Source organism: Cuculus canorus, chromosome 7 (assembly GCF_017976375.1).
Source record: "Cuculus canorus isolate bCucCan1 chromosome 7, bCucCan1.pri, whole genome shotgun sequence".
NCBI lineage: Eukaryota > Metazoa > Chordata > Aves > Cuculiformes > Cuculidae > Cuculus > Cuculus canorus.
In genome coordinates this window covers 11,377,492-11,402,751 of record NC_071407.1, presented here as the reverse complement: position 1 = coordinate 11,402,751, position 25,260 = coordinate 11,377,492, and the positions used below count along the sequence as shown (strand labels likewise).

Below are 25,260 nucleotides of genomic sequence, written 5' to 3'. Positions count from 1 at the left end.
CCAAACTAAAGATGTCCCAAACTGACCCAAAGATGACAACCCACCGTTCCTGTGAAATCCAAGAGTTATTCAAAGTCTTGGGTAAGAATATACCAGAAGTTTGGCATGGCAAAGCATATGCTAAATCTCTGTTAGGCTTCAGCCGCGGAGGGAGACTGTAGGCTTATGCTCTCCAACTCTTCCAGGACTTTTTTTTTTTTATTAGCCAGTTTCAGCCAAAACTCTCAGTGCATTTACTGCAGATGGACAGGTAATGGAACTCCATTCTCCATATAGGAATGGTGAAGAAGCTTCTCTACCTACAGTTTTAGGCAAGCTAGTACTCACAGCTGTGGTTCTCATGCCACAGTTCTAAACAGAAGATACGTTGTTTTCTACAAGCAAGGACAGAAATAAATAGAGGAGACAAAAAATGTGTGGTTTTCAGCCTCCTAGATTGATCTTTTGGAGCTGAAACAGCCTGAGACAACGTAAACTCACTCAAACTATCACTAAGAACACAGCGACTTATTGGTAAAGCTTAATGGGAGCTTAGACCTGTCTACAGCTTCCTTTTATCCTTCTGTCTTACAGAAGGGTTATTTAGGACAAATTTTATCTGGCCTCCCATTTCTCTTTTACCTTATTTAAAAAAGGGTTTGTATTCAAAAGTAAAAGGACAACACTGGCCCAATTTTTACAGCCCCTATCAGACTTGCAGCTAAGTGTCCTGCAGATTTTAAAGCCTGCAGCTTAACAGAAATCTCTCAGGCGCTCAAGACCAGCAGTCACAGCCTGCTGGGGAAGACTGGCAGCTTTTAATCAAAGACAAGGAACCTGTCATCTCCTCAGAATGTCTTAGTATGTGTCCTTTCCACTCAGCTGTGTTTCTCCATTATATATATATATGGGAAATACCCAGGTTCCCAGTTAACTCTGAGGGGCTGTCTCGCCTCCTCCTGTTCTGCCTTAGGAAAAAGATTGGCTCCATAGCATTACTACCACGAAAGAGTAAAACCATCCAATTTTATCACAAGTAAACAAAATCTGCTTTTGTTCACCAGCAGATCAGAAAGATTTTTTTTTTTTTTTTCTTAATTGCTAGACAGTGCAATCACGTAGGCCAACAATCAACATTCAGTTTGTTTCCAGGAAAGCCAGGCTCAAGTTTCTGCTTGACCTAATCAGAACTGTGATCCAAACTTTCAGCCTTTGGCATGACAAAGCAGTATCTATGTGTCCAAGTCTCGGAGGAATCTGCCACATTCTGATTCCTTTTCCATGCTATCCTGATTTGTCTTCCCAGTCAAGATATTTTAAGCAATGAAGAAAAAATTTCTCAGGAACCAAGTCTGATGAACCTTATGTTTCATCTTTCCCATCTGTACAGCATTTGGAGCCATTCAATTTTTTCTTCACCACGTGAAAGCCAGGAAGAGGGTCCTTCTCCCATCACTGAAAAGCTGAGACTATGAGCAGTCACCTGACTCCAGAAGCTCAGGCTTGAAGGACAAACAAGGAAATGAAGGGGAACACACACAGATATGTATGGAGTCTGGAAATACAGTAGAAAAAAGCATGTTAGTAGAATGAACACTACTGCCTTTCTGCAAGAATTTTGCCTTGGGGAAGATTGGATATCAGTCCCTCTCTCCTTAAGTCATTTAATACATGATACATGTGGCATCTCTCAACTTCTGTTACTTATCATCTCAGCATCGCTCACATGTAGACTACCTATTTAGATTGCAAGACCATTGAAGAGAGGTCTTATCTCCACATGCAACGACACAGCACACAGTAAAATGCATACTAGGGAAATTAATGCAACTTTCTTATAGAAGAAACTCATTTGGGAGGTAGGGGGAAATAATGGAAAAGAAAGAAGGCTTTTTACTTTCCATTGGCAAAGCACTGTATAGTTTAGAGTGCATTACAATTGATGTTCATAACTGACAGGACACGTCTTCATCCACTACTTAATGCATTTCACCAGTGAAATGGCTCGGTGCAATAGCAGGGGCCGGATGCCAGCCAGGATAGAAAAGTTCCTGAATCCCCACGTCTCCTTCAATCCTTCATAAGGGGAAGTCGAGCTGTAAATTAATTCCCTGCTCACCAGGAATCGAGTCTCCTTCAAGCTGTCCCTGTCGTGCAAGCACAAACCTTCTCAGCACTGAGGATACACAGGCCCTCAACAGTACATCCTAATGACAAGAGGCAAAATGAGCCTTCCTTGCCCTAATTGCTTAAACTCCCTGCAAAGCACAGTATTCACTAACTACACTAGTACACTCACACAGATCTGGAGTCTCACCCAGTGTCACTGGGCCTTCCTAATGAACAGCTCATGCACTGACGTCCTACTTTTTGTTTCCCTGCTCACTAAGCCTCTGACAGCACAAAGAAAAGCCTGCTGCTGAGAACTATGTTGTGCTCTGAGGAGCATGAGCCGCTGGCACAATCTCACTTAAGAGCTGTATTTGCTATCATTACTGAAGACACCAGTCGATTAATTGTGGGCTTTATTTCTCCTTTTCCAATTTATCCTGTTATTATTTGGCATGTTAAAGAGCTCAGAAAAAAAAAAAAAAGGACATTCACAAGCAAGTTGCTATATTTTGGTGCAAACAGTAGTCAGTTTATGCTGCACAACAAACGTACCACTGATATATATTTAAATATGCATTTTTACAGCACAGTTTCCAGATGTTTTACTAAATCCTTCATAAGACATCTATTGAAACGTCTGTCTCTCTCAGTAGTAACAACAAACTTTGAATATTTGCCTGGGTAATTCCCAAGATGCAGAAGCAGAAATATTTGGGACCTGTATCTGAAGACCTTAGAGTTCAGATCTCAAGCTGGTATAACTCACTCAACTGGAACAGTTTTTGCTTACCAACGCTCAGCCCTAAATACATTCTTTTGTTTTTGTGATTAGTAAAGGATATATCCCTCTTAAAAGGTAAGTGTAATTTTACCCAGCTTTGCAAAATGACGAGTGACTGCATAGATATAAAAGGGATGGAAATACCAGAACATAAATGGTGTTTCACTTTCTGTTTATGAACTGGTAACTACCGTGTTGTTTGCCTTTCCTATTGCATACCAGCTCCAGTCTAGCTTGTCTGAAGTTATTACACAGCCACAACAGACAGATGAACCCTGTAGACTGGAACCAGAGATAATTCTGCTATGTTTTACCACTATCATTTGCACAAACAGGTACAGTCTTGGAAAAAGATGTGCAAGTTCATCTTCTAATTTGCAGAACAAGAATGACAAGCTTTATTTAAACACTGTATGTCTATAAAGTGGTATGAACACTGTGCATCTGTTATTTATAGTATATTGATAACATATGTCAGCATTAATATTCATTCTGTTGATTTACATGCTTGTTCATGCAGAAAATAGATTGAGGTTCTTTTTGATTTACTTGATAATGCTCCTACATTTCATGACTGGCTGCAACAGAAAACATTTTAAATATGCTTAATAAATTTGCATTGTCATCAGTGCTGAATATTTTATCCACGCAGACCAGGCAAAAATGAGCACATCACTAAATCCTCAAACAAATATGATCCTTCAAAATATCAGGGTATGATCCTTTAAGCTACGTCAAGGTGGAACTTATTTGAGATTGATTAAACAAACACACGGTATGTCACAAAATGCAAGGGTTATACTGGCCCGAGAAGGTGAAGAATGTGGTGAAATTCAGTAACATTTAAGTTTCCTGTTAAACTAGGATCCATTTAAGCATCTGCTGTTGTGGTTTGCTTCCTTGGTAAGTTTTTTGGAGTTATTTTGGGTGAATTTTCTGTTTGATTGGCTGTTTTTTTCTTCTCCCATCTCCAGCTTTGTTGCAATTCTTTTTGATAGTGGGCAAAAAGATCCCAGGAAACCTTGGCAAGCAAATAGAGGAATTGACTGTGCTAGAAGTTTTCATTACTGTTAGTTATCAGGGTAAAATGAGCCATCTCATGTAAAAAAATTGATTGCTATAGAAAATGCTGGGTCCCTAGGGGGTCCCTGATGGCTGAATAGTGTCCCATCACATAGGAGAAAGGCTACACCTGGCTCCATATTCAGTCAGTGCACGAAATACATGTTGTATGCCCGATTCAAGTGCATGCAGATCTCCCACTGCAATCAAGCCATAAAAAGATACTGCTTCCTACACGAATAGCTGAGTGTGCAAACTCATTCTTCCCTCCCCATCAGATGCCCTCTGCCATCTATATGCAGAGCAGTCAGTGGTTCAATATTTGCAGAAGAAAAAAATGAAAAAAATTAAAATAAAAGACACAAGGAAATGTCATCGATAGAATTTCACTAAATGCCCACAGGAGATAATGTAGCAGCATTTATCATGCTCTGATATTTAGGTAAGAAAAATGACTTATGCACACTGAGCAACTGAAGCACCATATTTATACATAAAAGCATTTCAAGTAGTCTTTTTAAAATTTCCCTTTCCCACAAAACTGTTGGTTAAAATGTGCTTAATAAGACTTTCTTCCCCACACTTTGTCAGCTCCTCTCATGGATTTGCTTCTCTTGCATACTTCAACTAAAATACCCGAATCTGATGTCGCAGAGCTCACTGTGTCACTAAGCTACAAGTTATGACCTTATTAATGTGGCTCAGCAGGTAGAAAATAAATGCAAGCTGAGAACAGGCCATCTGCAAAACAGAAGTAAGGAACCAGCATAAAACGAGCAGGAGAATGGTGAATACAAGAACAGACATATCCTGATAATTCCCCTCAAAGTAAGCAAGTAAATACTGACAATCTTTCAAGTCTCCTGTTGCAAGAACTCTATAGTTTAAAGAAGATAATCTTCACAAACACATTCTCAGTACTGAAGTGACATGGGTGGCTATAGCTCTGATCTGTAGAGAGGGCATTCTTGCATAGCAAGGAGCCAAAAAATTACACAGAGAAACATATCTACATTAAGGCTTCAAAGCACCTCTAGTATTTATAACCACATAACTAGGAGCAACTCACAGCTAAGATTTTTCAAACAACAGGATTCAAGGGATAGAAAGATGTCCAACAGAGATCACCTGGAAAATACTGCAAGGTTGTATTCAGACACAATCCTCAATCAACACCTACTTCTTGTCCTAAGACTTCTATCCTTAGAGTAGCTGCAAGAGAAAAAAACACATTCCTGTTGCTCCATTGCTCCTTTTCATTACCTAACATACTAATGCAAACCCATCTCCAACTGTAAGCATTTTCACCAAAACACCCTCATGCATAATGGCGATTACAGGACTACCCAAAATACAGACATAACACAGTGGGACTTAGACCTTAGTATCAAGTACCTTGGTCTGCCTTAACTCAATATCTTGTCTGAAGCAGTGGCTGAGAGTAGAAGAGGATAAGAACATGGCAAGGACAGTGAATTCCTGATTTAATCAAGTTGTTGCATAGAATAAGTGAAGGTTATTCCTACACTGAAAAGCAGAGATGCTCTGAGGGTTCTGATTCTTCTCTGGCTTACATACACAATTCCCTTCTTGACTGGACAGGGTTGCAGGATGATGTGCAGTGGTAGCGTTGGAAGGTAGGGATGAGTGAAACAATGGAGAAGTTAAAACAGTAGTTCAAAGTAAAACAAAAAGGCCATGAAAAAGCTAGAAATAGAGCCTAGGAGTTATGAGATTTTTTATCTTCTTATGACATCTGTTAGGACATACAGCAGATGCCAGTTAGCGAAACCCATTCAAAGCTCTCCAAGGGAAAAAAAAACAAAACAAAAAGAAAACAACTATTAACATCCCTCACTTTACATTTAGGAAATTAAAACTAGATCTATATAAGCATTAGGTATTTTTCAGAGTCCCCAAGGTTCCCTTTATGGCACATGTGCTAAAGTTTCCTTACCCCACACACCAGGAGCAGTGAAAGACACTCCTAAACTGGGGAGCTGGGAGTTCAGGTACAGTGTGGGAGTATAGGACTATCATGAAGAACTTCCAGAACTAACAGAGCAAGAGATCTTTATTTGAACATAAATGCTCTTAAACCAAACAAACTCTACATTTTTCTACTTTCTGTCTAAAAAGTTTAATTATTGCTACTTTTACAGCAAATTCCATGAAATTACTCATCCTTACCAAAGCAGAACTATAAGAAGGCAAAGAGGTGGATGGCAGTACTCATTCCTTCAGGGAGTCGAGAAGCTGACAAACAAAGTGTCCTGCACCTCTCTCCAGAGCATGATATTTACACAAACCGAAAAAAGATTAGTCCCCCTCCACCACTCTCTGCAGCTCATGGATACCATAGTTACTATTCTGACATTTTTATTTATTGGAAACATAAGCTTATCTTACTCCAGTGGTAAAAAATATCGTCTCCTAACTCTCACAGTTTAATCCTCTTTGTGATCTGAGAGATACCTAGGAAAGGAAGAGAAATAAATCCAATACACTCGGTTAATTGCTCAGTGACAGATAATCTTTTCTCCTCTGTTTTCTTCCCCTTCTATAAAAAGAATAACAAAAAGTAAACAAAAAGCCCTCAACTAAAACTATGGGATAAGTCTGTTCAGAGGATAACAGTATAATTAAAGTAAGGCCCAGTCTGACGCAAAATCTCATTTAGCGCATACAGAAGTAGCAGTTCACTTGCCATCCAAAGCCCAGTGAGCACAGAGATTTAGCAGTCGAGAAGATCGCATAGATTTCCCTCATCTCTTTTCTCTTACTGACAGACATCCCTTCATGTCTGTCACCAGTGGTCTCTTAATTCATCGGTAGTTTTAGAAGAGCGATCTCCATCCATTAGTGCTGCAGCCAGCAGCCAGCTGTAGTTGAACTGGCTGAAAAATAAGTGCCATCTTAGCAGATAGTAATGTGTTCATGAAGACAGATTCCTATCTTGTAGGTGATGGCATAGTTGTGTTATAGATGGTTACAGTCCCAGCAGTCACAAGACTACTTAAATCACTCAACTACACCTTCAAATGACAGATGTACTTATAACCAGCCATAGCATAAATGACTCATGTCTGTGACATGCTCCTAAACATCCCTTCATCATTCATCAACCTTTGGAGAATACAGTCTGCACCAGAGGTGAGAGTCTTTTTTTGTCATGTATTCAAAACAGAGATTCCTCTCCAGCTGTGGGTATCTGCAGAACTACCTTTCTCCTCTATCCTTCAGAAACAGAACTCTCTACATCAGAAATCAGACCAGACATGAGATTATGGTTTCTTCCATTCCTCAGTATCAAACCTAGAGGCATGAAATAAATATAAGTGCAAGATATGTTTCTCTCCTTCTCTTAATTCTACTGTTTTCTATCCTTTTTAAACATACAGGGAGATTTAAATTAACATGTCACTTAAGCAACCAGGAGGAGCAACAGCTAACAATGTATCTGTTAGGTGCATTAAATAAGAAGATGCCAATCCTGTTCTTTCTATCCACAACACTAAGAACAGAGAATCTATCCTGGGATCTTCACAGGGATTTTTATTAGTGATCTGAAGGTATGCCTGCACGACAAGAAGGGATCTAACAGCAGAGCCAGACTCAGGGCAGAGAATGATGCCATCACCTGAGATTTATGTAAGGCAACAGGACTGAGGAATGACAATGAAGCACAATGGCAACCTTGAGTAGTAATAAGCACTGAAGAGCTGATCAAGAAAAATGGAGGACCGCAAAGATAAGTAGGCTCATTTTAGCTATCCTGGTTTTCTTTCAACATTTCCCAGCCCAAAGCATTTGCCCAGGAATTCTGGATGGTTGCCCATGCAGCTGTAAACAAGCCCTCACAAGTGACGTGTGCCAAGTGAACCTGAAGCCAATAGTTTCAAAGTAAAGCAAGTGGTTCCTAAAATAATCTACAGAACTCCTTGCTCTAAAATGACACAGGTACCAAAACTCTTAATACACTCCAAGAGATATTAGAGAAGTTAGATCATGGGATATTAATCCCCTGGTATATACTAAAACAAGAAAAAAATAAATTATTCAGATCCTGATAGACCATAAACTAGATTAAGAAAAGACCCTAAACTTCAATCCTAAAAATGAATTCTACAGCAATGCTAGGAAGAAGTGTTAAAATATGTTAAACTTGTTCATGTATTCTTTCTTAGACTGCTTTTTCAGTAATAGAATACCAGGCTATCAGGCTGTTACAATACTGTTAATCATGTTCTGACATTAGGACTGTCTGAAGTCCAGAGAAGTGCACTGTACTCACCAGCTCTAGAAATGCTATATTGCCCAAATTCCAGCATCTGGTGCATCCTCCACTGACAATCCCATAGTCCCTTCTCTTTTAACATCACCAAAGCCACAGCCTTTAAAAGCCCTTTATTATGGTGTGCACATCATAATAAAGACATAGGTAGCAGAGAAAATAGGATTAGTTTCTTGTTATCACAAGTCATAGCAGCAGCATACATGAAATAGAAAGATCTGATTATGCCCTTACAGGAGGAGGAGAAATCATTTATACAACCCCACAAAATACTAATACTTTTGAGTGTTCTGGTTGCTGTTCAGAACAAATCCTAGAAGTTTTATGTTACTTTAGGTTTCGGGGGTTTTATTTTGAGGGGCTTGAGGGTGTTTTTTGGTATGTTTTATTTCTTCAGGCTAGTGGATAAAGCACTAGCCTGAGTTCAGAATAAGCTCTATGTGAAATCCCTCCTCCAGCATTCTCTTAAAACCCAGCTCAGTTCCTTGAACAGAAAGGTTATTTGTTCTACTTCTGACCCAAAATCCTTCCTTGGAAATGAAAAATCTTTCCTCAACAAGTTTATCACAACAAGTTCATTCTAAGCAGTTTTAGTTTCGAATAGCTGAGGTTTTCTTGCATCAAGACAGCATCCTATCCACCTCCATCAATGACCTGCATACAAAACCTCTATACTCCCCACCAAAGTTTCACAGATGGAACAAAAGTACCACTAGAGACACGTGAAGTAAATGCCCCTTAGATCCACTTTTCAGAGAGATAAAAGCAGGCATCATGTCTTCTCAGTGAATCCAAACAACAGCCTTAAGAAACAGATCATGGCCCAATACTTTCCTTTGGTTCACAGAGTGCACAATATGCTTTGAAATCATGAAATTATCAAGGCATTCCCTATAAATCAGTCTAGTAGTTAACATCATACAAGTGGAAATCAATTATCTGGTACAAATACTATCAGTTCGGAACAGACATTGACTAATCGCTCACAGGTATTGCACCGTCTTAGTAGCACTGACATTTCATAAGGATCTTTTAGGCAGTAGACAGCCATAAGATCTTTCATTATAAACAGGGTCTGAAGGCTGTCGAGTTCTCCTAAAAATAAACTAATTGGTTAATTTCATTCTGAATAAGGTGAGAAAGGCGAAATTAAATGATAGCACATCCATGAAGTACGTTATCTAGCTGAAACAGGACAATCAGACTTCAGCCTCTTTGTCCTTGGGTATGAAAGAATCGAAGTGAGAGAGAGGAAGGTTTAGCTACAAACCTTCCAGCACATTTAAAAAAAATCTAATTAAATTAAGTAAAAGAATTGTATCAGGCTCTTCCCATTTAAGTAAGGTGGTAATTATTAACTCAATTTATCTCCTTACCTCCAAAGAGAGCTTTCTGTGATGCTTCCCAGGTTGTAGTCATACAGCTTTGTCAGAATTAGAATCACCTGAAGGCAAAAGAAGAAATCATGGTTAGTCTCAAACAATTACTGTCTCATAGAACTGAAATGACCCCAGGGAGGGCTTAAGTTTCCTTCAATGGGTCCTTAACATAATTGAATGAATTGTTAAAAACATTTGCTTAAACTGACATGGGAAGTATTTGCAGAGATATATGTTGAGCCAATCAGACCTTTTCTTGCTCAGCTCCTCTATGTGGTATCACCAGCAAGTTCGTATCTTAACCCCAGGAGGCAGAGTGCAGTGGGAAGAAGCTGACATGCTGGACGTAATGTTTCAGGATACAAGGTACCTGCTGTATGCAGCAGAAATAGTGATTACTTTCTGCTCTGTTTCACAAGCAGTGAAACTGCTGATAGTTTTCACAGTTGTAGTGCACAGATAACCCAGATCATATAGCAATGGCAAATGATTACCAGTTTTGGCCTTGGAGAGTCATACTGGACATTAGGAGAAAATCTCCATGAGAAAAAATAGTTCAATGCTGGGACAGGCTAACCAGAAAAGCCTCCATCCTTGAAGGTTTAAAGACCTGGATAAACAAAGCCATGGCTGACCAAATCCATAGCTGGCGATATCCCTGCTTAGAGTAAAAAGGTTGAACCAGGGACCTCCACATATCTCTAATCAACAACACTTCTATGACTTCAGCAAAATTTGAGATTTAGCCACAATTAAAGTGCTTCCAGGTTTGGGAGTTTTATTAGCTCTTTTGATAAACAGCCTTTCCCTCCTGTTAATACAGACACCTCTAGAGTAAAATTATTGTACCAGGGGGAGGAAAGCAATTTTAGCAAAAAGAATTTCCAGCAAAACATTTCAGCCTACTCTTTTGTTAATATCTTAAAAAAAAAAAAATAAAAAAAAAATACTGACTTTCAAGATGATGGGGTCCTTAAACAAGACCTCGTTTTGGACATAAACTACCAGGCCATTACTATTGCTACTAATTTATTTTGCATTTCTGCCTGTCAGGTCACTGTATATCTCACCCTCCTCTCTATCTCATTAAAAAGACAGTAAATTAAAGAGGCACACCACCACTTATCTGACAAAGCCCCTGATCTGTATGCCTCTACATTATTATTTTCAGTCTGGGATCCTAAGAAATGAAGCTCACAAATAAACATCCCCCTGCCCTCTGATAACATTGCCAACTTCAACCAGTTCGGCAGAGAAGCAAATGACTGGAGGAAATGCGGTCCCTATAAGCTCTGTGCAAGTTGGCACCATTGTGGCAGAGGAACAGCCACGTGGCTGCTCGCACCAGGACAGAGCAACAGACTTCATCACTGCCATTTGTGAGGGCAAAAGCCATCTGATCTCTTTCGCACCGATAGCCCCAAAACAGCCACACCAAGAACTGCCTCCTTCCAACACACTCAGCGTGTAAGACAGACCAGAAAAAAACACAGCTATATGGGAGCTGAGGACATAAGTGAGCGCGTAATTACTGCAGTAGTTTAAGGCATAGAGGACAGAGCACACACATCTAACATCTTTTTTTTTTTTACAGCACAGCTCTTACATCCCTCATATCACAGAGAGAGGCTGCCCAAAGCATTTCCTATCTGCATGAACACAAGTCATGTGTGGCTGATGAGGGAGACACGAGAGGCACATGAAAAAAAAGTGGTTTACCAGGGCTGACCATCACCAAACATCCTCCAGGAGAAAAGCAGCATCCTTGATTATCTGCTCCCATTTTTATCTCCCGCTATGCCTAGTTACTGCTTTATGTCCAAAATTAGAGCCTCATCCTGCTACCCATAAATAACTGGCTGCAAATTCAGGCTATTAAATCCAAACCTCCTCAGGCAGAAGACAAGGCAGGGGGAAGACACCCCAGCACTGTACCTCAGTCACCCCACACAAACAGTTCCACAGAGAAATATGGAAGACTGTGGAAAAGCATCCCAAGGGAGGTGCCCAATGTCCAGGACAGTCCTGTCCTGCTCTGCTCTGCTCCCTGGGGTCACCAGACTGTACCACACCATGCCCAGAGGTGTATATGGGGCTTGGTCATGGTGCAGAGGAACCCTGAGGTTCCCTAAGCAGAGACTAGGAGTCTTCCCTAAGGTCCCTCACAGTGCCAGGCCCACCCCCAAACTCCATCGTGACCCTTAGTCTGTCCTTGGATCCAAGTCCCTCAGCATCTCCTTGACATTTTCTCCTGCCAGCCCTGCCCCACAGCAGCGAGCTGCCCCAGAACCCTCCAGCTGCCCTGACCACCAACCCAGGATCTCATCACATCCCCAAGCAACACGCACTGTGGCAACTGGGGACCAATTCACAGTGACTTCAACCTTCCAAGTCTCACATCCCTCTGAAATAGCCCCATGGTGACTCCTACCCTGACCTGGGACCCATAAGAGAACATGCAACCACGATGATGAAGGGCAGTTCACACAACAGCCATGACCCCTCTTCTGCTCTCCAGAGCACCCTGCATGGATATCCCCTTCATTCCCCAAAACAGACAACCCTACTACCATCCACCAGTGACATCCCGTTAAGCCAGGATGTTACTCTTTGAAGAGGTGGACAATCTGCAAAGGGCCAGCCACGGTGTCAGATGGCAGAGCCACAGTGGGCACATTTGCTTCACGAAGGCTCGCGCCAATTAGGGCTTTGCAAGTGCTGCATTTCGATCTCCATCCTCCCAGGAATGCTTATCAGTGATAGCAGGGCAGCTGTTTGCTCCAGATACAGAACCATGTCACTGCTATCCCTCACATCACCCTCTGAATGGGTCTATAAATCTCCTACTTGACAAAAAAATAAAAATTAAGGGGGGTAAAAAAAAAATTTAAAAAAAAAAAGAAAAGGAAGATAAAGAGGTTTGCACATAAAGCCTTTCTGAATAACTACTTTCCTGATGAAAAGCAGCAGTGAACTCGATGAGGTTCAGTGCCAGCCTGCATGGAAAGCTGCCTGGAGACCTTCCAAGCAATGCAGGAGTTGCACACACCCTCGGCTTCAAGCCTCCCTTGGATCTGCAAAGCAGCCAGACAGTTGCTTATAACTTTTTCCAAGCCTTGTTTGTCTTCTTTTGGCCCTCTCCTCCTCTGCTTTCCAGAAGACCCAGAGATGTAAACAACTAATGAATATTTCCCCAAATGAATATCTTGACATCTGGTAGTTTTAGAAGCAGATCTGAAGACAGCAGGCACAGAAACTAGGAAGAGTAAGTAGGAAAAACTGTGGAGTTTTCCCTCCATTGTTCGACACTGGATGATGTAATCTTAGGGAAGATCATACAAGAATCAAGAATCACTTTCCCCATCTGTAAACCCCAAGAATAAGAACCAGGCTAATCTTACTGAATACTAAGATTAGCAATGTGTAATTACTGGTGCTAAATAGACTGAGAATTATTTTTCACAAATTACTCAGATGTTTACTTTTTCCAACTGAGGAAATTTCAGAAATCTCAAAACTTCCATGAAAAAAAAATCTCAATGGAGTTTTCATCTCCTCGCTTGAGGAAAAACGTATTAATTGATATCCCAAATAGAATATGAAATTGCAAAGAATTAAAAGCATCAACATGAGGAATCAAAATATTTCACTTTCAGAGAGCTGAAACATCTCTTTTCTTCTTTTTTTACTCCTCCAGAAATTCCAGGAAAACCCACACAATCTTACAGAGCAGTAGTTGTCTTGCAGTTGATGTGGGAGAAAACCCAGCTGCATGCCATCATACTTTTTGACAGCAAACTCTAACAACCATTCTGCAGAGGCACCCTGGGCCCATCCAAATATGCATGTTAGTTGCAGACCAGCGACATTTATAACCCTAAATAATATTCCTATATCCTGGCTTCTTAGTAAATTTAGGATAAAATCCTAATATTTAACATTTCCAAAAGCTAATATTTGTATTAAGACACCACACTGCAGCATATATATGCACCAGTTTGTTGAGTCACAGCTTAGATATCTCAACTTGATGCAGATATCCTATTTCGAAGACACATCAGGGCTTTCTCATTTTTGTGCACCTGTATCACCCCCCCCAATATCTTTAAGCCTATTTCTAGTTTCATCAGTCTCCTCGTGTCATTTATTGTTGTTCAAATCCTAGCAACAGATCTGCTCAAACATATATGTGCAAAACAAATAAGTCATCGGGCAGAAAATTACTTCTTTCTGCCCTAGAGTTCAGTATTCTCTTTAACCCTTCACAATGATATTTTAATAACCTAGGTGAGGCCATAATTTAGGTTATATTTACTTTTTCAGAAAAAACATTTCTCCTTTGCTGCTCTCATTTCTTTGCTATTTAGCTTGCAAAGGTTACTTCGTGTTCAAGATTGTTTTTCTTTTTTCCCCCCCTCCTCTCCGACTGTCACTATGTAATACTGTGGAACCTAATGAACAGAGACATGCATATTATGTTGTTCTAAATGTCAGAATAGGAGCTGTGAAGCAACACAGTAATGAAATGGAAAATATTGTTTCACCTTTTTTTATTTCTTCCTTCGCTTTTGTTTTCTGGCACTGTGTAGTTTTCTCCTTTCTTTACTACTTACCAATCAATGCAAGCTAACAAGAGCAAGAAGAAAAGAACAAGCAAACTAGAGAGACAATCAAAAGGAGCTAAAAATCCAGTCTTTTGGTAGCTCTGCAGTGAATACAGATTGCATAAAAGTGCAAGGCTTCAGAAAGTCTCTTCTTCATTAGTATCAGCAGCTGAAGAGGGTTGTTCTGCCATAGCAGGTATGAAAGAGGAGAGAAAACTTTACTTCTTCATTGATAGCTTGGAGCAAAAGAGATTTGATCCTGGATTTACCACATCCCCAGCGAGTGCACTAACCATGAGGTACAGCCCTAAAAATGTCTTGTTTGAGTTACTTAAAGAAAGTAGGAAAGCCCCAGCAGGCAAGAAATGGACAGAAGGCTTGGTGGGTTAGCACGCTCACCTGCAAAAAGATAGACTGACAAAAGAGGCACTTAAACCTGGCATATCCCTCTCAAAAAGCATTGGCTATTCCAGAAAAGGCAGGGCATTTGCATCTTGGAACCATTGTGTTTTTCAAGGAAAATGCACTTTTTTAATCATTCCTGGTCTGTGGTTGCTTTTTAAGACTTGGAATGCAAATGCCTGTCTATAGGTTTCAACATGGAAACAGGTGGCTGGACAGAAAAGCAGAAAAGACTGCCAAGCCACTGTGAATTTGCCAGTTTAAGCCTGAGGGGGCTCTTCGCTGTGTTGGGAGAAATTCTAGAGAAAGCATGGCTAAGTTTTTCCCAGACCTACCTTAGCTCATAACTGGCCCAGGCTGTCTCACCACACCCTTCCTTGAACTTCCGCCCCAGGTTTGGTACTGGATTAAATCTTTGTCTTGATTTCAACTGCTTTACAAATGCATCTAGCAAGGCTCCTACACAGTATCAGCCAAAGCTCATCGTTTACTGCAGCCCCAGTTCCAAATGTAAGGTAAGGATTACCCTTAACCTGACTTTTCTCCCCTGCCAAAAAAATATTTAGCCCCAAACAGCGCTGAACTAACTGGCAGGAAAGCTGTGACTGGAAGTCTGCACGCTGCTGCTGATCAGGTTTGTAACACATCGGGAAGGAAGCGACAAGCTACACTCTGTGGCCGTGTAACTCATCAGCTGCTAATGATGTGTGCCCAGAAAGCAAGCAAGCCCACACTGAGCTGTCTTCTGCCACAGCTACACAGAAAACAGCACCCGAGACAGTTAATAGTGCCCTAACTTAGGGATCTGTAACACTTCGTACTACTCACTGACAATTGCAAATTTACTCCTGGGAACGCTATCTCAGCACTATGTTAAGACATGGCCACATTTATTCAAGCTAGGCTAAACAAGGATGCGAAACTACTATTGTGTTCAAGGTTTCATCATTATTATTAAAGACTCACTATGCAAAGCGGTCTGTGATAATCCAACACAACCTCATTTATACAAATAGCACTCTCATAGCAGATACATTTCAGCTGTATTTTCACCACCACCCAGGTCCTCTCCACAAATGCTTTCCACTTCACACAGCACAATAGGGTAGTAAATTCAAACAACTTTTATAGCTCCATAGTGATAGAGGTTTTTCAAACAGAAGAACACAAATTTTTAAAGGTGTTCGCTATAAATTCTTGGGCTCCAGTTTTTAGAACGTTACCTCTAGATTGACCTAAAACTATGCCGGAAAGGTTGGTTCTATGGGATTCAAATGCTAATTTCAAAATCACAACAGGCCTTTGCTTACAAAGGTAAAACCAGCACCTCTGCTTCAATGGTTTCAGACTTCCATGCTTTGCAGGTATGTTTGCATGTTTCAGTCAAGACTGCAGCTGCCCTGGAACAAGCCATACTACTAAAATGTTAGTCAATAGCCCACTTTCCTGACTTGCACACCATCGGCTCTCAGCATTACTTGTGTATAGTCTGCTCCTTATTTAACTTCTGTTGAAATCATTTGAAACCGATTCAAATTCTACATTTGATAAATATTTCTAATACCCAACCACAAACAGCGGCTTTCAGAATCAGTTTCAGATTCAGTTTCTTCTGTAGACCATTAGTTCTGAAGTTCCAGAGGAAAAAAAAAAAAAAGGTTGCCCACCCATCTACTCCCACTCCAGCAGCATGGATTGTTCTGTCTCAAGTCACAACATTAGGACCATACTAATTTCCAGTGTAGGATAACTGGGACTGTCTTCATGAACTCCAGCATTAGCCCTGTATTAGAACTAACAGCCTCATAGAAAGCTTCTAGCTACATTCATGTGCAGACTATGAGTAGATCTTCAGGATGTGCCACAGTCCGAGAAAAGACCAGTTCGAACCACTTTCCCTCTCCTCTAGTGCGAGGAGCATGCAGCACAACCAGAGCTTTGGGGACTCAAAAAACCGCATGTACAGTTTGGTTGCTCTGTTGCTATGAGCTGTAAATGTTTTGGCATAGGGGCTATCTCGCACACCACAGAACAGAAGCAGTCTTCAATGTAACAACATTTTGTTAATAAGGTATTGTAATACATACAGCTACGTAAAATTAGTAATGGTGTAACTACCCTTTTATAAGGCTGTCGTGATGAGAAACTGTCACACTGCTTTCTAATTGGGAGGAGGGAAACAAATACAGTCATGACAGTTTTAAGTACACCTCAGAGTGCAGTGATGCACGAATCTCACATTAAACTCTACAGAGATCCTTTCCATCACCTACTTAGCAGGAATATAAGTCAATAACAAAGAAACACTAAATTAAGTTTTCACAAGCACGTTCGTCTTCTATAATTGAGCAGGAAGCTAAAGGACTTGATGCTTTCTTATGCATTATGCGTTAAACTACGCTTCTCACACTACTACGCAGTCTTTGGGAGTATGTACCATTCAATCAAAAACTAGAAGTAATTTGGCAAAACCTATCTGTTTCCTTTTCCATCCCTACCTTCCCAATATCACACAGAACTTCAGGACTAGGAAAAAAAGGAGGAACACAACCAGAACACAGGAATATTCTCAATGATATGTTTGGTGAAGCAGCTATGTGAGGAAATGTTTTCAAATAAATTCACAAGTAAGTCTGAATAATTCATGACAGAACTTTACAGGCTGCTCGTGAATAAGAAAAGGACACACTCTAGAGAACTCGTTATTTGGGGCAAATTACTTGTTCAAATCTCGTTTTTCATACTACCATTATTTAGCAATTGTATACCAGTCAGCAAGTATCAGGGTCTCTAACAACTATGCAAGCAGCAAGAACTATGGAGACATGAAGACTTCGTGATTTGCTTTCCACCTGGACAGCAGATTAACAATCTTCCTTATACAAACACACATGCCAACAAAGGAAGAGAGGAAAAATGTGACGATATAGGACAGCCACACGGTTACACAGCTAGACTATCAAGTTCCCATTTCACCACAGTCTCTGTTATGAAGAATCCATAAAGCAAAAATCCTTTATCTCCATTCTTCAAAAGACAGAAAAAAGGTCTGATATTTTCCACTATTGTATCTATGACAGGAGGTGACAGCAGAAGTTTAGTGAGAAAGTAGTAAAAATTACTCATTTAGAGGGTGATTCTTCCCCTTATTATCTTCCAGCACAGATTACACTCTTCCTAATCCAAAAACTATTGTCATTATTGTACCTAATAATAAAAGGATTGGAGAAAGCAAGCAAGGTTGATCAAAGATGTGGAATGGCCTTTATTTAAGTGAGAAATTACTCAGACTTTCAATCCTAGTAGAGGAGATATGAAAGACAACTGTAAAGTCATAAGTGTCCCAAATTGATCATTCAGTCTTTTGCAGTACTCAAGACATCGGACAGCAAGTAGAACGAAGAGTTTAAAAATACTACATATACACAAGCTGGGAAATGTTTAGAGGAACTACAACACCAATTATACCAGAAAGACAAAATGAGGTATCTCTCTCAAATCTTTAAAAGGTAGCCCCAAGTCTTCATTTTTGTCATCAGGATGAAACAGAAATTTATTATTGATTTTAAATACCTCCACCACCCAGAAAGAAGTTCTGTAATAGCTAAAGCCCAAAGATCAAGACTCAACGCTACTCCAAGACTCACCCAAACACAGGCCTACCGCAGTCCAGAAAAACACTTTATCAACTGACACACTGAATAATTTACAAAAGGGAAGTAATGCCCTGCTCTGAGCCCTTTTTCCAACACTGATATCCGTTTTCACAAATTCCCCTTTCATTCAATGAGAATCTGTTTCATGGAAACATTTTTGAGCTGGTCCACATGCGATTAATGATTTAAAAAAAACAAACAAACAAACAAACCCAGTAAATTAAAAGAAGTAAAATAAAATTCCAGGGACTAAATTCCCTTAGGGAAAAAAAAAAAAAACGCAGAGATATTCAGGTTCCGAAGTAAACATAAAAGCAGATTTTTTCTAATGGCAGAAGTAGGCAGGAGAGAGAAGGAGGACAAAAACAAGGGGAAAAACTGCCTGTCATCTTGAAATTTATCAGTACAATGGGAAATAGTCATGGAAGAGACAAGGTTTCATTTCAAAAAAAAAAAAAAGTTGGTATAGAGAGAATCGATTACACACTATAATTGCACTGATGCTTAAAAGCCATTAACATGAGAGCTCTGTGCATGTTTCAAGAGGGAAATGAAGTCTTCTGTTTATTCATTTCACAGAATACCCACATAGGCCTTCAGGGGATTATTTCAGAATTAAGACCAGAGTAGGGTGAAGCCCTGAACTACTTGAGAAGAAGTTTCTGCTCTCACACCCCATTACAGTCACTGTCAATCAGCAGCTTTTGCTTAAACGTGCAGTTACTGCCAGTGATTTAGAATGGACACCCAGAAAGGGTGAAAGGGTCAATTGGAGAAAAGCACTAAACTGTTCTGTGCTTAGCCTGCTCTCAGGCTTGCTATCGAAATGCTCAGACATCCAGGAGGCTTTGGGCTTTGCCAACAGACAAAGACTTTAAGTGCTGAGAAGCCATTTCTGAAGAATATTTGAAAGTCTGCATATCTATAAGCAAAAACTTGCTTTGAAAGAGTTTGGCAGTCACTTGATCTTACCTTCAAACTAGTGTTCCAGCATAGTCACCGGCAGCTAAGAGAACAGCACACAGCACTCTCAGAAAAAGTGTGAGCATGCAAGAAGAGACTTTATGAAAACATGCCAGTCAGCCACTAGGATCCTACTTTGCAAGCTATATTTATGGCCATGCCTTCCTGGTTAAGACCCAGAGGTTTCTGAAGGATTTATAAATACTCAGACTCCAAACACACACACAGTATTTCCCAAACCAGTAATCCAAGCCTCCACTTGAACATAATTCACTCAAATCTGGCTGAAGAAAGAGGAAAAATATCACAAAAGACAGCAAAGTTGAGAGAGACTGAAATTAGAGGACTTTCCATGGGAAAGGAACGGTGTCCTGTGGAAATGCTGGAAGCTGGGGAGATACACAAAACTAAAAAAACTTGGATTCACATAGCATATAGAAAACCCATACTGCTCATTCTAGAGCTCACTACAGAATATAAAAGTGAAAAATTAGCATGCAATGAATAATTTATTTAGCACATTACTGTTGTTTAAACAAATCACTTTCATGAAAGCAATGTGTATTCAAGCAATAAATCACTGTTTAGCACTCTGTCACAAGCAAAAGATACGACTTGACAGAATTATTGAATGATGTTGTATGGCCACAAGGCAACTACAACAGAGATAAGGATGATGTCCTTGAATCCTTGACTGCCTCTCTCTCACCCCAGGGAAGAAATTGCATCTTTTAAGTGTAACTTTCATCCTGGGGCAGCAGGGGTAGTGAAACTTATGACTCTAAGTGCCTTTCATCTTTAGGTCCCCAAAGTGTCCTGAAAACACTAATTGATGACTCCTAACAACAGCTCTGTGATGTAGATTGGGTTTATTACACACATCAAGCATGCAGAGCTTAAGAGAGTCTATTATGGAAGGCAGGGAGGGAAGGCTTACTCTGATCAACTCCAGGGTCTTCACTCTTGAAATCATTCTTCCCTGTCCTGACTTGCTCTGACTTCAAATCAAAACTTCAGTTCTGTCTAGCTCTATCAGGACATGAGTCAAATACAAGCTTTCTGTTCCCCTTCCTGTAATCCTACTGTCTTTTTACATCAATGCAGATGGAAAGATATACTTTTTCAACTAATCTTCAGTCACTGATGAATAACCCTATACTAAAAGGCACAAGGTATGTTTCCCAGAAACTGAGAAAACAAACAAGCTTGGCGTAAAGATGATTTCTATTCAGGACAGTCTTTTGTGTTGGGGACATCTATTCTTACAAATATCGGTTCCCTCAAAAACGCACTTCTAGTGCTCCCTACACATCTTACACTAATAAATGACAATAAAATTCATCACTCTGCAGACAAATGTGGTAGGTCTCATCTTATGGCAAGTCTTTGTTAATGGAGTTAGATTAGAAATTAATTTGGCTCAGGCAGAGGATGCAGAAAGTGCCTTATGAGCTCTCTAGCTGCCAGCACTAATTTGGTAACTTGTTACTCCTTAACAGTGCTAAGAAGAAAAGATACAAAATCAAGTCCTTGTGTTCTCAGCTTCTCCCAAATCAGCAGAAATCGCAGGGCCAAATTCAGCACAACACTTTCTTCAGTTTGTTTTTTAATCGCATGAACAACAAAACAAAGCAAGAATTCAGTGTACTTTGTTTGCCATAAACAATTAGACAAACCAACCATTCAGATGACAAATCAAGAGTCACAGAAGTGGGAGTGTTTAGAGCAACACGAGGCTTTCCAGCAGATACGAACAGAATCTAGAAAGAGACAGGGCAGATTGTAAGGACAACTAACCTTAAGTAATTGGATGTCTTTACTACTGAAAATGAGATGACCTCACAACTCCAGAGAATTGAGCCCACTCTCCAGAAGAGACACTGCACCCATTACCCAGTACATTTTGCCATCTGAGACTTGTCTGATTATATAAGCTCTTCAGTTCCTTGCATTCTTTCACCCACTCCAGCTGCAACAAAATATGCCAGCAGCAGCTGTTTATAATAAGCTGGAAGGCATCTTGAGACCAATTGCAATGCAAAGGTCGTATTTTCTGAGCTGTTTATAGAGGGTAATTTGTAAGGTTGTAATGTCACATGTTGTCAATAATTCAGGCTTGAAAATTGAAACAGTTAATAGGTCATCAATTCTTCACTTCCCCGCTTTACCTCTTTTTCCCCGAAGGGCTGTTAAACCATGTTTCATCTGAGCATATTCCTTGAACCTCAGACTCAAAGGTTTCATTTGTTTATGGAAAGAAACTTGGGATAGTAAGATGTAAGTAATCCCTTAACAGGCACTCAGGGATCATAACAGATATAAAGTGCGCATTTCAGACTTGGGATATAAATTCCTGTTAAAGGTCTATTCTCACTGGGGCTCCATATTCTGTAGAACAGGTTGATGCTGTCAGAATGAAAACTGTTATATTTTAGCAAAGACAGGGGGACTTAATCAAAAACAACTTGTTACAGGAAGTGAAATATATTAAATGTAAAAACTTTCCCCCAGGTTTTTCTGGGGAAAAGAAAACCCAAAACATTCTGCCATAGAACACAAATTACAAGTTGTAGTTCCCCACCCTCCCTCAAATTTATGGCCACCAGGTAAAGATGAACCAGTTCCCACCGGTGTCATCAACTCTGACAGCCAGTTGGGGCAACCCTTGCAACAAGCACAAGCACTGATAACAACTATATATATACAGTTTACACTTTAGAAAGCTGCACCCACTGTGTGGAACCTCTTGTTGCATTCCCACGTATGATCCCCATGAAATTATTGCTGGCAAAACAATACTTTGTGAAACCGAGAACATCAAGTGACATGCAGCACTGATGCAAACCTCCTCAAGCAGATCACATGAAGCTTAAAATGGAGCTGCACAGTCATATCCCCATAGACAGACTAAAATTGTGCCTATTATATCAAAATAATGCAAGTGCCTCTGGTCAGAAGGTCCGATTCATAGTTCGCCATCCAAGAAGCCTGAAATTGGTATTGTGAGGAGGAGACATATCTGTCTGATCACAGAAAATTCCTCCGGACAAAATTGTTAGATCATTCTCATTATTCTGATCTTATTTAGAGCATGGCCACACACACACACACAGAAAAAGCTGAAAGAGTGTAACAGGATTGGAAGAAAGATTCAACCACGCAGGACACGAAGCCCATTACTGAGCCTTCAAGTCAAAAGATCAAGTCAGCTGCCCACGAGCAAGCTCACAACTTCCCTGCAGTACCTAAAGACTCACCACAGACTACAGTGCAAAACAGCTGTTTGTAAAATGCACCCTCATTATGAAGAGTATATCCGACATTTACCTCCACAATGTTGACAGCACATTCAGTTCACTTTCCCATGCCTTTGGGAAGGAGTCCAATGGAAAAAAAGTTACTTAATCTTTCAATGGGCTATACTACTTAAACCTACCAGACAAGGCAAGACATATTAACACTAAATATCTTTAGGGAAGCTATTAGACCTGAGGTACTTTCAGTAGCACTGTGGCCAAAGTTACAGTCCCTTCAAGTTAAAAAAAAAATAAAAAAAAACCAAAAAACAACAAAAAAACAAAAATCACACACACACAAACCCTAAAGGCTTTTATTCTTTAAAAAGGCCCTCACTGCCCTCTACACCTTTCCCTCCCCTGCAAACTCCAATCTTACATTTCTCTTTCTATGCTTTTAACCGTGCTGGAGAGGAATGAGGGGAGAGATTAGATCTGGTATAACAGGTGGAGGTTTTCCACCAGGCACGGAGGGATAGGAACTACATCCCTTCAGGACTCGGAGCAAGACAAGGAAGGATGAGGGGGATAAATAAAGGAAACTAGAATTAAAGAATAAAATAATCAAGACTTTGTAATTACAAGAAATTTTGACCTGAGGTCCTTCCTTTCTGTCAGGAAGAGAATGCACTAGATTTTTAGCTGCCTCCTAGTTACAAAATAATAAGAAAGGCACACGCCTATCTAATGCAGAGGGTTAATTTCTTAAAATGAAGGGGCAGGATGGTAACTTGCACTCACATCTTTCCTTTCTCCCAGCACACATTTTACCAGAGAGCTAACTCAAAAGGAGGGGGAAGTCACAGCGCATTACAAACCAGCGCACAAAAATCTTATTACCCACTAAAATGTATGACTAAGATCCTATTATCCAAAGGATAACAAACCTAAGCTGCCTTCTACCTATAGCCACAAGGCTTTGGAAAAAAGGTAGCAGAGGCATGGTAGTCCCAAGTGACTGGTGACCTTCATCTTAATTTCTCCTCCCTCTTTCATTTACTGTCATGAAGGATGAAAGGGGAGATACTCTCAGTTACTATATTTAAGCTATTTTAAGTTTGGTGTTTTCCTGGGGTCCTTATAGAGTGAAAAAGCCAAGTCAGTTCCCGAATCCCTCTCTCCACAGAGGGCAGGACCAGGAACAAAAGGTTGTAGGTGGAAACCTGTTACCAAGAACTGCAGCACCCAGTCACTGACCACTTTTTGTAACACCTGACAAGCTCCATCTTCCAGGTGGAAGAATGATGATTAATAACCTTCCTGTGAAATCTGACGTCCTTTTGGATTTCCAGACATAAGGATAACAAACAACACTGATTTGGTTATTACCACTACTGAGATTATCTTTGCTCTCTGAAAAAGTTTAAGGTACTTTGTCTATCCATCACTGCCTTCACAACTAACTGCTTTGGTTATGGTTTGAGTCAAACTTCCAGCTCTTATATTAAATAAAAGTGGACAAACACACAGGTAAAACAAGGATTTCAAGACAGGGTGTCATCTTGATCCTAGAACTAGTCCATACATCCCAATACCCTTGTTGGCTTTACCATATTCCTTATTAAGGTTGTTAATAATAGAAAGTAGTGTATTAACTTTTATTTTGACAATTCCTATATCTTTAAAATAAATACTCTTAGTGCTTTACACTGCAAAGAAGCGCATTGTTTCATCAGCCATATCAAAACACAATGAAAGCTCGAGGAAAGAAAACATATCTTGAGCTCTTCTGAGAATTTCAGATTCTGCAATACAAATGTTTTACACTGAAGACATTGGGGTTTCAGGATTTCTGGACATCCTTCACGCAACATGTTAACAGCATACAAGTTCCTTCCTACAGATAAAGAAGTACTGATTCCTAAACTCTGTGGACAAGATTTATTCCTTAAAGTCTGAAAGGGGATCCAGACACTTGAAGCCTTGGCAAGTCACAGATAATCTGGGAACACTAAAGCACTGCTTTAGAGATTTAATTTCAGAAGCACCCAACTATTTGAAAATTATTTTTCCACCCTCAGATACTCCTTTATTACAAAACAAATGTTTTATTTCTGGATGCAAACCTCCAGCCAAGTATGTATCTCTCTCCCACTGGCACCACATTTCTGATTTTCCAACACTACATTCCCAAATTCTAGTCCACTGATCTTTCCACTCAACTTTAAAGTTCATCCTATAGCAAACCATTCTGTCCTTGGCCTCAGCTAAGAAGGCATTTTGGAGACATGAATTTTGTCCCAAAGCTGGACATTCCATTCTTCTCTCACCTGCAAAGTTTTACCCCCAAAATACTATAAAAATGTCATGAAAATATCTTTTCATTTATCATAGCAAAGAATCCTCCTGAATTATTTCTAACGGAAACTTTCAGTCCTGCCACCAGTTCACTGACCCGTCTACTAATTTGTCTTGCACTCAGAGTCAGCCATTTATCAAGACACAGATACAGAACGAAGCTTTATATTCCATTCCCTTTGACTTATGTTTTACATTTGACACATGTCCCTCCAGGGAAGCACGTACGGGGTTTTTTTTCCCCCAGAATCCTTGCTGCTTGCTCAACTCCCGTTCTCAAGGAAAATGGTATTTCTGTATTTTTGCCTTTGATCTATCCAAGCAGCGGAATAAATAGGTCTTGTGGAAGAAAAATATTCTGAACATGTCACCTACCACCTTTATCCTCAGCTGCCTCTTCCATAAAGCTCAGTAGGGAAAGTAGATTACTAGCC

The 25,260-nt window shown here is 40.1% G+C and overlaps 1 protein-coding gene across 5 annotated transcripts in view; it reads right to left on the bottom strand.

Annotated features, from left to right (window-relative positions):
* The window catches only part of SORCS1 (sortilin related VPS10 domain containing receptor 1), a 371,394-nt gene that overhangs the window by 192,265 nt on the left and 153,869 nt on the right, over window positions 1-25,260 (bottom strand). For all 5 annotated transcript variants that reach the window (XM_054071880.1, XM_054071875.1, XM_054071876.1 and 2 more), the window contains one exon: window positions 9,605-9,672. In XM_054071880.1, coding sequence (XP_053927855.1) covers window positions 9,605-9,672 — 68 coding nt within the window. The remainder of the gene's footprint in view (window positions 1-9,604; window positions 9,673-25,260) is intronic.